This window comes from Phoxinus phoxinus, assembly GCF_949152265.1.
Source record: "Phoxinus phoxinus genome assembly, chromosome: 6".
Taxonomy (NCBI): Eukaryota; Metazoa; Chordata; class Actinopteri; order Cypriniformes; family Leuciscidae; genus Phoxinus; species Phoxinus phoxinus.
In genome coordinates this window covers 16,088,400-16,106,659 of record NC_136881.1, presented here as the reverse complement: position 1 = coordinate 16,106,659, position 18,260 = coordinate 16,088,400, and the positions used below count along the sequence as shown (strand labels likewise).

The following is an 18,260-nucleotide window of genomic DNA, read 5'->3' as shown; positions in this document are numbered from 1 at the left end:
GGCCTCCATCTGGCAGTCACGAGAGGAAAGCACGCTGATGATTCAAACAACTGCTCCAGTTAATACCACAAAGGACCAAATGGTTTTATTATATACTTAGAAAACACTTTTCTATAAAACACTTCTCTGGTATGAAAAAATAAATAAATGGATATTGGGAAAACATTGTCAGCCAGATCATTCTTGAGAAGTATAGGCCTATAATCTGACCAGTATTAGCCTTTGTGCTTAAGGTACATTTCTGTGCTAATACAGAAGATGCTGTATTATAAAATGACTTTAATGAATCTAACAACTATATCTTCATCAACAACAAAAGCATTTCGCCTTTTAAAGAAATTGAGTATTGGAAAAAATTATCTAAATTTTGAGGGTTACAATTCTTTCGGAGATTGAGCTCCCTACACACACACACACACACACACACACACAAACGAGTAAATCAAAAAGTATTAAACATTTAACCACTAAAGCCCTTCCTAACCATAAAACAAATTCTGATTTTAATTTTTTAAGACGCAAAAATGTTTATTTAAAAAAATATCAATAAAATTATTAATTTCAGTTTTAACTGATTAAGAACCTTACAAATAATGAACACTATGCGCATCAAGTTTGGACTGTAGCTCTATTTATTCAGAAATAAGTTTGTAGATAGAAAATATATTTATAGAAAAATATATCCACTGAGATCACGGTTTTAAACTGAGGCACAGTAGTTAATAGATGTATTAGATATATAAAACTACTCACCTCTTTTGAGCTCTTCAACCATGAGATTGACAGACATGTAGAAGGATCAATTTAGCATCTGTTTTTGTTTTGTTTTAATTGAATTAAACGAAGAAGAATGAGTTCACATCAGACCCCAGTCCAATTCTCCATATTTCTCAAAAGTTCAATTGTTAAGCACAGGAAATTCAGGTACTCATGAGCACAGAGAGATAATATATGCATTCACAGACAGCGCAGATGTTGTATCCTCTCGTAGAGGGAAGTGAAATGCGAGGCTGGGCTCTTTTCTTTGTAAAATCGTACATCAAATCTCTCCTAAGCTTCCGCTGCGACCGTGTGACGTTCTCAGCACATCTACGGCGTGGAGTCTTGCTTCTGCAGTCAAGTACTCGCTGTGCATGAAACGGTCTAATGCAGCAAGCAAAAGAAACAAAGATGCAAACAAGAACAAGATAAATCCCTCTGCAAAGATTGACTATTTGTTCTTTACGTTTGGTGTCCCTGAGACCCCAAATGATGTCTGTATAAAAGTAACTTTAGCAATTTTGAAATCAGTCTTTATTTCCTGTTTACATTAATTTATCACAGAGAAGTCATGCACATTTTATGCAATTCAAGTATTGTTTTGGACTTCAAATGTATGTTTTGTTGTATGTTTTTTTTAAAAACTAAATGCCTGAAGTAAGGTCTGTGGTTAACACAAGTTCAATATATTTTCAAGTTTTATTCTACAATAAAACACATTAATAATACCCCTTGTGAGTTTTATAAAGCTTTCTTAAAGGTTGAACAAGGGACCCTTACATTTATGTGGTTCTCAGAAGTGGAAGTTGTCATAGTTTGGTAAACTTATATAGCTGTGAATGGGAGACGAATGCAAATATAATTTTTGCAAATATAATTGTATTCCTATTTGTTCCAATAGCAAACAACGTTTCAAAAGAAGGGAAAAATATATAGAGACTGATTAGTCAGAAGAGAGAGAAATATTTCAAATTTGCTGTCACTTCCTCAGCTGTAGTATTAGAAACACCTCACAGCAGTGTTGTTCATTTTTATTTTTTGTAATTTCCAGCCAAGGTAATATAACAAAGAATAGCATAATACATCTACATTTAAAAAAAACTTTACTAGATTTAATATGTCGATAACTGGAAATGCGTTAGTCTGTGAAAAGGGTCCAGTGGATAAATGGGACTACAGAGGTTGTCCAGGATATTAAACGTCATTATAGCAAACAGTAAAACTAATCTACACACTAGACCTTTTACAGCAGCATTGTGTATTTAGTTACGCTTTAGCGAATTATACTAACTCAAACTTTCAGGGAAATGGTTTTAAATAAATTTAAGAGTTGACGGAAGGGTTAGGCGACGCTGAAGTGGAGTAGTTTGTTTACCTAACAAGACTTAGCTGCTACTTCTGCTAATTGCATTTAGGCTTCATAAAAGCTGTTTTGTGAAGATCTTGATGAACATCGTCAACTTTTGTTGGTCACAGAGCTTATTTCTCCAGTAATTAAAAAGCCAATAGAAAAATCCTAATGAGTTTTCTTTCAAGGGAACCAGGGTAATGCTAATTTCAGGTTTTTAAAAATTCATCACTGCAGCGCTCTAGAGAGCCAGGTTGTGTGTACTAGTGTGCACATAGTGTACACAGCATCGCCCTCTTATGGAAAGGAAGTGCACTGCATTCACTTCAACAGCTGCCACTTTCATCATGGAGAAATCTGACCTTTACTACTAACACAAATGTCAGCAACTGAGCGTTCATCATGCTGAGTTATATTTTCCCCCACCAACGGTTTCTACAGATTAAAGGGGAAATGGAGAGAAAGAGAAACGAGGATGTAGAATATGTTCAGCTGTGTTTGAGCTCCAAGCGCATGCTACGTTAAGCCCTGATTAAACCACATTTTCATTTCACCAAAAGAATCAAAACCTGTACATGTCAAGTCTTTATTCTTCTCTTCCGTTTTTTTCCCCAACCATAATTTATAATAACAAAAATAAAACATGTTTACATATAAAATCTTTTGAGGTTCAAAATATACAATATCACAAAAATATTTTTTAGAACAATTCTCACACATAAGAATTGTGATTTGCATAGCAGCATTAAGATAGTCTATAAAATATGTGTGGCATCAACATTTTAAACTGGAAATATACAAAACAAAGCTGAGCTAAAACTTAAATACCAGCAATGCAAAGCGCCATAAAATGTATGCGTCCAATATATCTGTCCAAGCTGCTCACAAACAAACTAAAATGCAAAGCTGATTGAGGATCAGCATTTATATTTCTAGAAACTCCATTAATATATTTCTATATACATCAACACTGAAGAGAATAAGCCATCCTGTGACATCCCCACTACTCTAAACACAACAAGCTAGATCTTATAAAACGTATGTAGCACTACACTTATAAAGCAAAACATTTTTTGAAATTAAAATATCAAACATCTTAAGTACCTAAATAATATCCCCCTTCTCTACTATATAGTCTGGCTAGGAAAAATGTGTGGCCATTATCTATTTAGGCAAAAGGCAATTTAATCTTATTACATAAAAATATAGTGATTAGGGATCAGTTGAACCTTAAGTGAGCATCAGTAAACATTCAATAAAGTGTAATATGTATATACAGGTCAATACAATATAAAACACTGTGTAAATATAAAGTACCCTGATATTTTTATGTCTTAGATAAACTCTTTCACAATTACTGAAAAAATATAGAGGTGTATGTAGTTAAAAGACAAAAGAACATTATAATTACTGACACTATTATTCCCCAGAGAAGACGTTTTGAGTTAAGGCAGTGGAAAGCCAGAAATCTAAAAGTAAATGCTTCATTGTAGCAACTCTTTCAATGAAGTGTGACCAGCAACAATCCAGTCTTAGGCTCAGTATAGCTGTAAGAAAGACAGAAAAAAAAGATGGGGAAAAAAAAAATATCATAAAATATACAAATAATGATAATTAGTTCTACATGTCAAAATATTCCAAAGTACCTAGTATGCTTCAATAAAGCTTCTGGCTTTTTACTATTCAGATTACATATAGTATATCAATTAGTTTATAAAAAAATATAAAATATATTAATAATATTAATATTTACTGATATATATATATATATATATATTCTGAATTCTTAAAGTCCCCCTGTGGTGAAAATCAAGCTTTCAAATGTTGTTTATATGTCTATGTGGTGTTTTTAATATGCTTTAAGGCTCCTGTCAAAAGGGTAAAAACGCAAAAGTCTGCTAGACAGTGAAGGCACCGATCTGCTCTCGTCCGTATGCGTTTACGTCACAGGCATGCGCCAGTACAGGAAAATAGCAAAACCTTATCAAACTAAAATATAGTATTAATTTCATTGACAAAAAAATAAATAAAACAATCTGTCATTTTTGAGCGACATGTGAAGAGCACCGAGGGTTAAAGCAGCAGCTTTACCGTATTAAACATGAAAAACTGTGTCAGTGTCTCTTTCACTTTCAGTGCTTCACATTGCCACCTAGCCACCTGGAATGCACACTACATCAAATTTCACACACTTTTGCGTCACCATATGCACAGAGATTTCCCCCCCATAACGCTCGTCTAAACGCAGAAAAAAATTTGATAACGCAACGCCACTTTTGCGTTTTCTCTACAGATCGTTTACGTGTAAACAGCCTAAGATTCAGCCAAATTCATAAATCAACACAATTGCTGAGTATTTTCTCCTTAAAACTGCAGTGAACCAAAGACAGTTTAAAAAACGTGGTTTGAAATCGCTGGTGTTTCTGACGTCACAAACTACCTTGTAACCAATCACGTCAAGGTGTGATCATCAACGAGTGGATCTCTGAGCTGGTGTGAGTGAGTGGAGGCGGGGCTAATTTGCATATTCATAGAACCACATACTAAATGAGGTTATAGAGGGTGTAGAGTTGCATTCAAACTTTTTAAGGCATGAATATTTTTTTTCAAGGAAAAAACTTTTAAATATATCTTGGTGATCAAAGATTATTGATTACAGGGGGACTTTAAAGGTTGTATCAGCGATTTCAGGTGCAAAAATAAATGATCACATCCATCTAATCTTTCCTAACGATCCGCTAGCTGCCCGCCCCAAAAACGCGTCTCTGTAGGCAGCCTAGGCTCTGAGATCTGCACACAAAAACAATCGGTTTCACAAACACTCAAAACCAAAATAAATTGTGTTCAACCAATCACCGACAGGGGCTGTGAGGTTTTGCGCTCGTGCACTCAGCCCTCACAACACCCAGCCCCTGTTGGTGATTGGTTGAACACTATTTATTTTGGTTTCCTACAGAGACGCGTTTTTTTGACGGCCTGCTTATGGGGCGGGCATCTAGCGGATCGTTAGGAAAGATTAGATGAATGTGATCATTTATTTTTGGGCCTGAAATCGCTGATACAACCTTTAATTGGTAGGATATGGAACTTGTTTACACTGAAAGATGTTTCACGGAATGACAGCTGCATAGTAAATCAATGTACCATTCAGAAAGACACATTGCAAGAGCACAGGATTCAGTTAGTATACCTGTAGTATTGGTTTTTGAGGTAGTCTAGTACAGCAGGCCTGATGCGTGGCACTCCCCCTTGGCTATGATTGCCTCTTCCAGTGATGATTGACAGCTGAGGCCGACACAAACCCTGACGGTATTCTACAAAAGGCACATACATTAAAGATAATGCAGACTCTGGAGTCTATACAAACCATCTGCAGTCTACATTTGAAAAACTGTATGTATGTTTGCGGTTCACGTACCCAAATTCTTTTCAGTGAGCACCTGACTGAGATGATAAAGGGCCTCATCCACATGCAGTCCATGGAGATCTAGAATATTCTGAGGCAGGAGTGAAGCGTTCACTTGCTGAAATATCTGCATGGCTGCTCGGTGGTTCGCTTCATGCATCTTCTCTCCATGCATGTGACCCTAAGCATTTACACAAATGCATAGAAACTTAGTAAGAGTTGTTTAAAAAGGGGGTCAGTAAGTGTTTAAGTTTTAAACTAAAATTAGTTTAAAACTTAATGTGACGCAAAAGACACACAAAATTATGATTTTACAACATTATTCAATCTGCTTCATGGGAAGAGTAGTTCAATCAGCTAAAAGAATCTTTAGTGCCCTCCCACTCCCATGAAGAACTGTGAACGGCATAATTTAGTCAATCTCCCGGTGCGCTCAAACGACTTAAATATTAGCATATATACATATTTTTGCAAGAAACGTAAATATATTGGGCCCTATTTTAACGATCTGAAACGGAAGTATCAAACGCGAAACGTTAGAAACTTTGTGGGTGGATCTTGGGCGCCGTTGCTATTATCCGGCGGGATAAATGACTCTTGCGCATTAATAACGTGAAATAAACCAATCAGAGCGTCCTCTCACATTCCCTTTAAGAGCAGGCGTACTTTTTCATGGCGGCTTGCTATTATAACGGCGGATTTGCCAGAGCACGCCAGGAGCGGTTCACAGCCGAGGAGACAGATGTTCTCGTCAGGGCCGTAAAAGACAGAGAAGTGACATTGTATGAGGATGGGAGAACAATGATTTCCCTCGTGTGTTAATATTTTTCCTTGTAATAATGTATGATTTGCAAAAATGAAAACTGCTGCGTCTGTGTAAAAGAGGGAATCAAAGTGTATCCGCGTTATTCACACGCTACATAATGGCCAAGCACGCGCCCTTAAAATACCATATGAATAATGGACGGAATGAATAATGGCGGAATTGTTTTCTGGAACTGCAAAATAGCACCAGGGAGCGTTTGCGCCGGAACACGCCTCCTCTTTTCGCTAAACAGCAGTTCAGTGTTTAATGTGGACAGACACATAGCTTGTCCTCAGAAGTGATGCTTCGCCCCTTAGTACATGGTTAAAAACAAACTTGTGTTTCTCTCAAAACTGCGGTTGTTTTTACATCAGCTTTTCAGCACACATCATAATGTTCATCTCTTTAACCTGTTGTGCGTAGAAACTAGCCACGTCTTTGCGTCCTTGTCGATGGGCTTCAGCAGCCTTGTTAAAACACTCTATCTGCTGACGTCTCTGCAGCGTCGCCTCTGTGCGAAAGTCCACATATTCCGGATCCTCCGAATCCTGGAATTGAACTGCTTCCGCCTCCCCATCTCTCGGTTTCCATCTCTGATTTAGTGAGGCAAAAAGTGTCAACAATCAACTCAAGATTTTTGTTTAATTTCAGTATGCCATATGGTCACATGTAGAGTGCTCACCCGCTCTTTGCTCGATGCTCTAAGCGCGCCACTGCGCTGAGGGGCAGGTTCAGGAGCCACTACATTTTTGACTGGCCCGTCATCCAATAGAGCATGCAAAAACTGTTCAGTCTGCTCCAGAGAGTAACTACACAAACAAATGGTTGAGAGACATTTCCTTTTAAGTTATGTCTGCTTTCTTGATAATTGTTCCAAGTAGAATTGTGCACAATTCTTCAGTGCATATCGTTATAAAGAATAAACATGCATACCAGTATTGTTATAAATAAAAAATAATCAATCTTTTAAAGGGGTCATGAAATGTATTTATTTGGTGTTTCCCCATTCAGAGAGTTAGGAGCTGCACTTGCATGACTGAAATAGCTGCCTAAGAGGCGTTTCAAAGATGGCTTCTGAGTGAAATGACTTGCCTGAAAGGGACTTTTTATATATATATATATATATACTCAATTAAATGACAGAACATTTTTGTGAACCGACTCAAGTGGGAGTTAAAAATATTGCATCCTTTCATCCCAAAACCTTTCATCAAAGTTATACATGAATTTTGAACAATACCCATTTTTGTCTTAGGACAACTTTGATGATAACTTTTTTGATCCACTTAAAAATGTTGACTACTGTATACTGTACTACTGTATGTCACTATGTATCATATTCTCACTTGTGATCTCTGAAGATATCCCTGAGGAAATGTCGGTCTATGGTGGGGAACGTGGAAAATAGCTGGTTTTCCTTGAGCTTGGCTGCACCATCTTTCTTATCCAGGTCCCTCAGACTTGACCTGGACTAAAACCCAAACATAGGTCATTTTCACTACATACTTCTACAGTTCCCGGCAGTGATTGAATGTGAGTGCCTATAGCTATGTTTCCATCCACACATTTTTATCCGAATTAAGTGATATCGAATGGAAAATGCCTTATGGAAAATTCGATTGAATTTCATGAATATCGACTCAAATGAAATACGTTCGGTCTCATTGGATTTTATCTTGATCGATATTCGGCTTATGCGATAAACGCTGATGGAAACGTTATTTGCCGAATAAATAATGAATTGCATTTTGTCTAGCAAAACTTTGTTCGCAAATGTTGGCTTGAATGTTGTGCGATTCAGTGCGAAAATGAATGGAAACATCTTAAAATGTCTCAAATCAATTCGATATACAAATTTGATCGCAAAACAGCATGTGACGTCATTACGCACAGGTTTTTATTTGCTTTAAAGTCGTTGGATGGAAACACACTTTCACCAACTTTGTTCGCATGAGTTTTTTTACCGAACTTCAGATAATTCGATTGACAAGTGGATGGAAACTTAGCTTATGTGTGATTCTTACCTTCTCCATGCTGTCTTGCATGACCTGCTCTTCAATCATGATGTCCCTCAGTGAGACAGGAGCAGAGGATGCAGTCCAGTGATCCATAAAAGGAATTTCATCACGTAAACCAAATTGGTCCCTCAGCCTGGTTTTGCTTCCCTGCGATTCACCCCATTGGACAGGAACTTCGTTACCATGAATACAGAAAGATTGATAGAATAGAAAAGAGGAGCAACAGATAAAAATTATTTCCAGTTTGGAGAAGTTTCTACAAATTGGGTACAATTTGGTGTCTCATTACATTTTTAATTATCATTAGAGACACAAATCAATCCCTTATTATTTTTTGTTGTGAGAACTATTAGATGTTAGATTATATATTATTAACATACAAATAACACAGCAATGTCTTCCATTTTGGACTTTCCCACATTAGAGGTTTCCAACAAAATAAAACAACAATGTAAAAATGTTTGACAATTACCACATTTTTATTAACAAAAGCATAATTAGTTATTTCCCTAATTTTGTGCACTATAGTGTCTGCGCCATGGAGGGACCTCTTCTGTCACTTTCACATATCATTATATTCATATTATACCAATTTTGTCTATGTAATTTTGATGGTAATTTAATGTTTATTAGTAGAAAACAAAATCACACAAATCACTGTTTTAAACTATTTAGAATAAACAACATTTAATTTGACCTCCTGAGGTTGACTACATTTTGTGTTTGTGTTGTGTGTGTATATTATATAGACCGACCAAGCACTGAAAGTAGGTATGGTATGATTGGCAAAGAAACAAAATGATGGCCAATCATATTTGTTGTTTGAAACAGCTATGAGGGCAAAATTGTGGACCTTTAAGATTTCACTCTGGGTGTGACTGCCCAGATCACAGCTGGATTGGAAGATTAAAATGGTAGAGATGTAATTTATATCTTAATGTTTTATTGTATTACTACTGGTTAGGACATGCTGTACATTTACATTTACTTTGTGTTTGTGTACTGTGAGAATAACCCGTCTCACTCTCGTGCATTAGCTGATAGGACAGAGCTGCCTGCCTGTGCTTCTCCTGCCAAAGACAACAGACACCAGGTAAGTTTTACATTAAGATTCAGAATCAGTCACATTAAAAAAAAAATGATGCTGTTTGTTTTGTAGGTTCATATTCAAAAATTGTATAAGATCAAAATATATGAACTCACTTGAATGGTTTCTTTCCATTTCTGGTGCAGAAGTTTGGCCAAGTTCAGGTCTATTTGCACTGCACAGTCATCTGATGAAAACGCACCTGCAGACATGGAGTTCAAAGAGATTTTAATGCACTTTAATGAGTGTGAATTGAGGGTTGATGTGGTTAATTCTTTGAAAGTGATAGCTTTTCATAGTAATAACTAGAATCACAGTTATTTTAAACCATTTATACAACTTTTTAATGGGCTTTTGCCCTTATGGAACACAATAGTTAAGTGTGCTGGTTCTCAACTGGTCATGGTGACAGTTCTGTTCAGGTAGGTTTGTGAAAAACCAGGGAAAAACTATTCTTAATGAAAATAATAAAATACAACTAACCCTATAATAACAAACGTATGAGAGCAAAATAAACAGGCATTAACTTTTAAAAGAGAAAACACTTCTCAATATCTTTTGCTGTTGTCATTCAAAAGCCATGGGTCCTGCCATATTTTGTGGTAAATTCATGTTACTTGGTAGAAGCTAGCAAAATTGGACAAATTCCAACATGGGTAGGCCATGTGCCAAGCCGCAATCTTCAAAAACCATTAAAAAAATAAAAAATAAAATAAAAATAGACCCACACAACATTAACTACAAGTTAGGGGTTTGTTATTGTGTTGGGACGCCACTTGAGATCACTGGATTCATTGAGTAATACACTGAATGAATAACATAATTATTTATTTGATGTATTGATTAGATGTTTGATTACCTGGACTGACCCCAACAGGTCCAAAAAGCTCAGTGAGCTGCAATGCAAGTTCAGTTGGAAGTTTAAGCTCCAGGGTTTGAATATCCATTGAACTTGGCTCTCTTCTTCCCTGTCCAGTTTTCTTTTTCTCATTTTCTAGTTCCTTCCTCTTCTCTTCGCGCTCCATTTCGACAACCTGATACAGTATTGACTGTGTTATGGCATTTACCTCTTCTGTTGTCTCATCATACTCCTTTAATTTCTCTCCTCCCACCTCTTCACCCCATTCATTCAATGCTCCCTCCAGGCATTGAACAACTTGCGTCTCTAATATCTCTTGATGCCCTCGACCTTGCGGGCAAGTTTGGTCTGGATGTTGTTCATTAGCTGCTAATACCTCCAGTTGTACTTTAGTGTCTTCTGTCGGCTGCTTTAATGATCCAAAGGAAGGTTCGGGCTCACATTTCTCCTTTGTCATGCTGGCTTTGTTGGATTCTTCAGCTTCACTTTGTGAACTTTGACCTGGGTTCCAATCATCATCAGCTTGGCTAACGTCACTAAGGTTAGTTTCTTGGGACTTGGGACTGATGCTACTTGCTGAACTTTTGCTGGAGTCATCAGTGCACACAGCTCTAGCCTGGTCACCCTCTGAGCCCATCATGGTTTCTGACGGTTCTATAGATGGCTCACATGACTCTTTCTCAGGAACCAAAGACCCCAAAATAACTTTGTCATCCTCATCATCTTTATACAGCTGTTCTCCAGAATCTAGCAACAAGTTAGTGGTCCACTCCATATCTTGATGGCACTTCTCATAAAGGTCCTCCAGAATATCGATGGAGACACGGCTGAAATGGCGGCTCAGAATCTCAAGGTTTTGTTGTTCAGAGTGGGATTCTCTAAAGTCATTCTCTTCCACCTGAGAACCTTTCTCATGGACCACACGGTACGGAACTATCTGCTGGCAGGCAGACTCCACTTCATTTGTTTTTGGGGTGAAACGCAATGAGTTTCCCTCCAAAACAAGCATTCTACTACTAGATAAGTCCAAAGCTAATTCAGAACATTTTAGCTGGTCAATTCGCCAAAGCAAAGCAAAGTCCTGAGGGTTTGTTTGGGCTGAGGCACTGGCACATGGCACCATGAGCAATGAAGTTGTTTCACCCATAGGTGGAAGATCAGAGGGCAGATGTGAAATAACTGGAGATTGTGAGCAGGGTGACGAAGGGCTTTGATTGGTGAAGGTAAGTGCCAGTTTACAAGATTTCCCCACTCTTCGGCTAAGACCTCTCCGTCTCTCTAGACTGCTCTCTGAGTCTACGGAAACCTTTGAACACAGAGTTTCTTGGGCATTTGGGCTCATCCTACATTTCTCCTCTGAGGCTACATTGTCCTCCTGCTCAACCTCTTCCTGTGTGCTGTTCTCAGAAGACACTTGACTAGACTGCTCAATCGTTTCTGCTCTCTGTTTTGATGTACTCTGAGAATTAGAGTATTTCTTTCTTGGGTCAGTGCACTCAGAGAACATCCTTCCCAGCACACAGTCAGGGAGTTCATTGCAAATCACAGTCTCTGGGTTCAAGTTACCCTGTTTTCCACCAAAGGAAGGGGAATGCAAAGTAGACAGTTTGCTTCGAGTTGGATCTTGGTAAAAACCTGGAGAGTTTCTTCCACCTTGCAGTAAATCTACAAGTTTTTGAAATTCAACTGCATTTTGCTTGCCAGGATCAGAATGTTTCTCTTCATCAGAAGAAGTGTTATCTTTGTATTCAACAACACTGGATTCCAAAACAGTGTTCTGAACAGTTTTATTCCTTAAATTCTGATCTCTTCTTTGACGTTGACCTTGAGATTCCAGTGGCCAGTCCCCCACAAAATCCAACAGCTCTGGCCTCACTACTTTGTCCTCAGGAAGAGACTCACCTTCACATCCCTCCTCATTATCTTGCCCTGAAGAGTCAACACTGGGGTCAAAGTTCACAGGTTCACTTGTTCCAAGGCCATTTCTACAATTCACTCTGTCCCTTCTCACACGCTGAGCAATGGACTCTGTAAATGCCACAGGTAGCTCTGAAAACTTATTGTGTGCTGACTCAACTAATTCTTCAGTTTTCCCACAACTCAAATTTCCCATGTTTTTTTCTGTGGCCAGAAGATCTAGCTCCAAGTCCAACACTTCAGCATCAATCATATCAGACTGAGGTGTTCCAGACCCATCCAGAATGTTCTCATGCAAAATCACAGACTCCTTGGAACTGTAGGAGACTATTTCACCTTCTTCCTCGCCTGCAGAAATGGTACTGCAAGTCTGCCTAACAGAGGACACATCGGGCAGAGATGAGGAAAGATGTGTGTTCAGTTTGCTCAACCCAGAGTCACCAACAAGATCAGGATGACTAAGGCCAGGGGGTAAAGATTGCCTATAGGAAATGAGAGAAATACATATTGTAGTTTAAATACATAGAAGTGCATGATATATAAACACATAGATATTTTTAGCTTCACACAGTCAGTGTTTTCATAGTCCCTGACAGGTCACTAGTTACTAAATCTCAAATAGTACAGTTGGAGCCTATCACTATCTGCAGCTGTGTGAACATGACACATGGCTTTATTTCAAATTGAAAATACTCAGTAACATGAATATAATGCATATACTCACTGTGTTTGCTCAGTCTCTGTTTGGGTCAGTTCCACAACACTTGGCACTGGTACTGGTCTTTGTGAATTCATGATGCTCTGGACAGAGACAAATCGGTCATGCCGTTCTAATATGCGCCGGATCTTCTCCTTTGTTACTTGGTGCCTTGTGCGCCTTCACAGAGAGGATGAATAGAGAGAGGTGGCAAATACTTGTGATTGTGTCATTAATGCAATGGATCACATGTGTGATTGTACTTTGTTTATTTAAGACTACCAACAAAACCAGTGTAAAGAGAACTGTTAATAAATTAGTTGTATGGATTTTGTTTAATGTGTGGAGAAAGTAGTTATTTCTTAAAAAAAAAAAGTTCAGAAAGTTATTTTTGGTTTGTGGTTATCTTTAACATACTTCTCCAGCTCTCTAGGTTTAGTTCTCCACCAGGTATCTGGCTCACGAAACAGCACCTTATACCCATGTTTCAGTGCCTAGAAGAAGGAAAGGGAAAAGGAAGCCCTACAATCAGCATAATATACCAGTGTGAATCGGATTGTGGTTCATGTTTTTGTAAACTGTAAAGTGTAGAACATTCTAAAGTTAAACCAATAAATAAAGATCTATAACAACTTGTGTTGCATGATACAAACTTTCAACGTGTCAAATTTAATCTGGTATATCCACAGCAAATGTTAACAATACAAAAACAATATGTTCATTGTCTGATACTGAACATTAATAACTTATTTCATACTACGCGTTTCAAAATAAATTGCTCACCATGGCAACGTATGGTTTCATCTCCCAACATTGCATGTTGGTGTTGTCTATTATGATGGGTGACTGGCCTTTTTCAAAAGCATCTTTTGCTGAAATGTTGATCACCACAAAGACATTGCAGAAAGATTACATAAAGATTAAAGGTGAAGTGTGTAATTTTATGGGGCATCAGTGGCACCAAGCAGAATTGCGGAAAATAATGACCGTTTTCAAAACTGTTTCCCAAACACTTCAACTGTCTGCCATTTGTCAGCCAAACAGGTAAGGCCCCAATATACTTAGTATACGGTTAGCAACCACCCTGACCCGACCCAGGCTAACCCGGACCAATGTTTAAATAAATGTGCGCTGTACTCTTTCTTCTCCAGAAATAAATAAGTCCTTATAATAAATAAATGCACAACAAAAATGACAGTGGAGTTGGAAAGTTCATAATTTTCATGGAAATTGGCATACAAATGGCTTACTTATAGTTGTTTCAGCATATTAAGCTGGAATGTGTAATCAATTTTGAAAAAGATTTTAACAAATGTGAACACATCACCTTTAAGGTCAGACTGTCTAGTCAATGGGTAGCAAATAATAAAGAAATGGAAATAATTTCATGTACACACCTGACATTTTGCTTTGGCTTAAGCAAACAGGCCTGTAATACTCACCTCTCTGATGATTCCACTCATGGGCCTCTCCTAGTAAATTTGGTTCAAATTGGTACTGTCCATTTTTAATGAAATACTCATCAGTGCTCAATACAACTCCTCCAGGATTTTGTACCACCATAGCACTGGACAGCAAGGAGAGAGAAAAAACGTTATACCTTAAAACTATATACTTTCTCTATAAACATACTCAAAACAGCAAAGTGGTCACCATAATTCTGTTGAGCATGGTTATCTTCCAGTGTTGTTAATCTCAAAACAAAAGCTAATTTTGGGAAATATATGTGCTGGTATTCTGCAGTATGGTATACTTGGATAATTATCATGCAAAATTGCTTTCACGGTCTTGATGCATACTAAAAAGAGCTTTTACCCTTCTGCTCCAAAGGAGGTTCACTTCAATATTTATTTAATTTATTTAAAACTACATTTAGATTTTTAAATGCTCTACTCAAACTTGTTTTCTATGTGATATTTTCATTAAATGGCCAATTATTTTTTTTAAACCTAAACTAGCAACGCATTAAAGTTTGTCTTGCAACCTGTTTTATAATGCAAAACAATAGTGACAAAATCATATACCATGAAAAAAGCTTTAACAACTAGCGCAAAAAGAACATTTGATACCACTACATGGCAAATGACAATCTATCTAAATGAATCCTAACTCCATTCCCAAGAGAAGTTATTATAGTTCCCCCTAAGGAAAACTATTCTCAAGGGAGTGTTGTACATCATGAACTGCTTTCATGGACTAGGTTGTTTAACGACAATGAAAAGAACATTATATGTGCTGTTCCACCTGTTTTCAATAAAATGACAGGGTCATGATTCTTCTGACTTACTTGGCAAGGGTGGTTTTGCCTGATCCAGGAGCCCCTCTAAGTAACACCAACACCTGCCCTTCCAATTTGAGTCTGTTCCAAGTGGGAAGAGTCCATGACTTCGGTACAGTTGCAGAAGGCTTCAGAGGTGCTTGTCTGATAGGTCCACGAGCCAACCACTGAGCAGCAGGAAGGGGGTTAGTGCTCCAACGAGTGGGGTTAGGAATGACAGGTGTAATGAAGGACGGCCCCACAGCGCGCGGATGAAACTCAGCAGCCAGAGTGTTCCAGAACATGGCCGGTGTGCGGAGTGCTTCTTGATGCTGCATTGCCGCTGTTTGGTTACGGAGTTGGTCAGGTCTACGGTAAACCTGAAAGGCAGAGGGCCGTGGTTCAGTAGAGCTGGCCTCCACTGTTAGGTGACTGAAGTCAAGAGATATGGTTTTCGTCTCTGGGATATGGACCCCACCGAAACTCAAATCACTCACGGGTGAACTACCGCCACAGGCCTCACTGAGCCCGGGGTCAGAGAAAGAGACCTGCTCATCCTGTTCTGATCTTATTTGAGGAGCTGGAAGCTGAGTCTGGGATGTAAGAGGCAGCGAGGAGTGAGGGATTGATTGAGAAGGAGGAGGTAGAGAAGAGAGAGGTAAGGAGGGCATTACAGAATGGGAGCTAGCTTGAGTCTGCTGTGACGTCAAAGTCTGAAGTTCCTGATCTATAAGAGCATCAAACTCTTCTGTCAGGTGTGTTTCACCAGGAATGAGCTCCGGCTGAGATGCAGGCCGGTTTGAAAAGGCAAAGCTCTCTGCCGTTCCACTGAGGAGGTCTGTCTGAGTGATGTTAGTACCCAGGAGAGCAGCAGCCTGCTCAAACCCTGAGACAGGAGGAGGGGGAGGGACTATACCCTCAGCAGCATCCGACAGCTCCAAAAGCGAATCCATCGCATTGTCCACTAATGCAGAGATTAAGAAGAACATTTATATGAAAAAAAGATGTATTCAAAATACATATGTATATTACTGCATTTAAGAAAAAAGGTAAAAGATTTCTGTATTTAAGAAAAAAAGTTAAAAGTTGTGCCTAATCTAGCTAAAATGCAACATACACCACCAGTTAGGGCTGTAATCGATTAATCGCATTAAACGCATCCAAAATAAACATTTGTGTTTACATAATATATGTGCGTACATTGTGTATAATTATTTTGTGTATATATAAATACACACATGCATGTATATATTTAAGAAAAATGTGTTATATATAAAATAGTTCTATTTATATATAATATCAATTATGTAAAAATATATATGCAGTATATAAATGCAAATATTTCTCAAATATATAGATGCATGTGTGTGTATTTATATATACAAAATATGAATTTAAAAAAATTAAACAGTCTTTATGATCATGTCACATGATCCTTCAGAAATAAGTCGAATATGCTTATTTGGTGATCAAGAAAAATGTCTTGTTGTCAATGTTGAAAACAATTTTTGCTGCTTAATATTTTTGTGGAAATTGTGATACCCCAGACTTAATGGTAGGAGTTAAAAAAATTGTATACATATATTTTTTATTTTTTTAATTAATTAAATGTGACATTAAAGATGTTTATAATGTTACAAAAGATATCTATTTCAAATAAATGTTCTTATGAACTTTTTATTAATCAAAGTATCCTGAAAAATCACGGTTTCCACACAAAAAAATAGGAAGTAAAAACTCTCTGCAACATTGATAACCATTATTAATGGGCACCAATAATAATTAATAATAATTGAGCACAAAATCAGCATTAGAATGATTTCTGAAGAATGATGTGATTGGAGTGATAGGTGCTGAAATTTCAGCTTTGCCATTACAGGAATAAATTACATTTTAAAACATATTAAAATTGAAAACAGTTATTTTAGATTTACAAATTCTTGTAATAATATATAACAATGTTAGGGTTTCGACAATATTTTTGATCAAATAAATGTAGCCTTGTTGAGCATAAGATAAACTTTTGACCAGTAGTGTACAGTATACAGGGCTTCATGACAACGTCAACTTGAAGCATAGTTTAATACAATAATATAAAATAAAAATATATAGAAAATTATCGAGGTGAAGTTGGTTGCTTTAGTTACAAATAAGTTAGCTGGTTTCTGTAGTGGTCTAAAATGGTCATGGTCCAAGTTTATCTTTAGCCAGCAACAAACCTGCTACCAGTTGGTGGTCATACCAGGTTAAGGTGATAGTAGTTGGTCAGCCAGATAATGACCTGCTTACACCAAATGAAAATCAGCCAGAAACCAGCCATTCAGTTCCAGCGGTAACAAACCTAACTGTTAACGTTACCATCTTAAGATGGAAAGAGTAACACAACCTTTAAATTATCCTTACCCTTAAAATCTGCCTCTGAGAGTACCATGTAAATTACTTCAGGATCCAAATGTGAAAACATCTCCTGCATGCTCTGGATGATTTCGTCTCGTCTTTGAGATTCCACCTGACCACTCCTGGATTGTGTGGACCCAAAGTTGTTATATATTGAGTCCGCACGGGTCACAAAAGATCCATTTGCTCCGTGTGGTCGAATCTCGGGACCGCTCCCGTACTCAGCCGCCTGCATCGGGCCGCGGGACGGACTCAGTCCAGTTTTCTTTTTCTTTGGCATTCTGTTGCGCCCCGTTTACAAGACAACCGACGACAAATCCACTGTTTACAAGTTTTTCTGGAGGAAGGAAAGTAAAAGAAAACCAGACGACCAACTCTCCACGGAGAAGCAAAAATACTGCAGCGCCTCCAGTGGATGGAAACAGCACGACACCATCTTTTGACCTAGTGAGTTTTTTTGCAGATGCCTCAGTTTTAACACAAGTATCGGTGAGGCTTGAGGCTTCCAGATAAACAAGATAAGCAAAATATGTATGTAAAATAATCTGTATACACAATTATGCAAGGGAATGTGAATAAGAAAGGGTCAAAATATGTTTAATAAATAAGAGGCAGGGCAGGGGATTGTACCAAACCTAAAAAAACAATATATAGGTTAGCCTACCTCTGAACATGTTTCACAAATGTATCCAAAACTAATTTTCTGTTCC

General features: G+C 37.8%; 1 protein-coding gene across 3 annotated transcripts; it reads right to left on the bottom strand.

Moving 5' to 3' along the window:
* Positions 1-2,673: 2,673 nt before the first annotated feature.
* On the bottom strand, positions 2,674-17,963 carry n4bp2 (NEDD4 binding protein 2). Of its 3 annotated transcripts, none has more exons than XM_079614996.1 (16): positions 17,557-17,963; positions 15,184-16,117; positions 14,339-14,463; positions 13,680-13,768; positions 13,314-13,390; positions 12,924-13,076; positions 10,283-12,681; positions 9,540-9,625; positions 9,325-9,406; positions 8,343-8,509; positions 7,665-7,789; positions 7,001-7,127; positions 6,729-6,911; positions 5,526-5,694; positions 5,298-5,421; positions 2,674-3,654 (listed from the first exon to the last, which is right to left on the bottom strand). In XM_079614996.1, the coding sequence occupies exons 1-16, from the start codon at positions 17,828-17,830 to the stop codon at positions 3,609-3,611; spliced, it is 5,160 nt and encodes a 1,719-aa protein (XP_079471122.1). In that variant the 5' UTR covers positions 17,831-17,963; the 3' UTR covers positions 2,674-3,608. The 3 variants fall into 3 exon arrangements, with proteins under 3 accessions (XP_079471122.1, XP_079471121.1, XP_079471123.1); XM_079614995.1 differs by having other exon boundaries at positions 2,675-3,654; positions 9,319-9,406; XM_079614997.1 differs by having other exon boundaries at positions 2,675-3,654; positions 9,361-9,406.
* Positions 17,964-18,260: the final 297 nt, after the last annotated feature.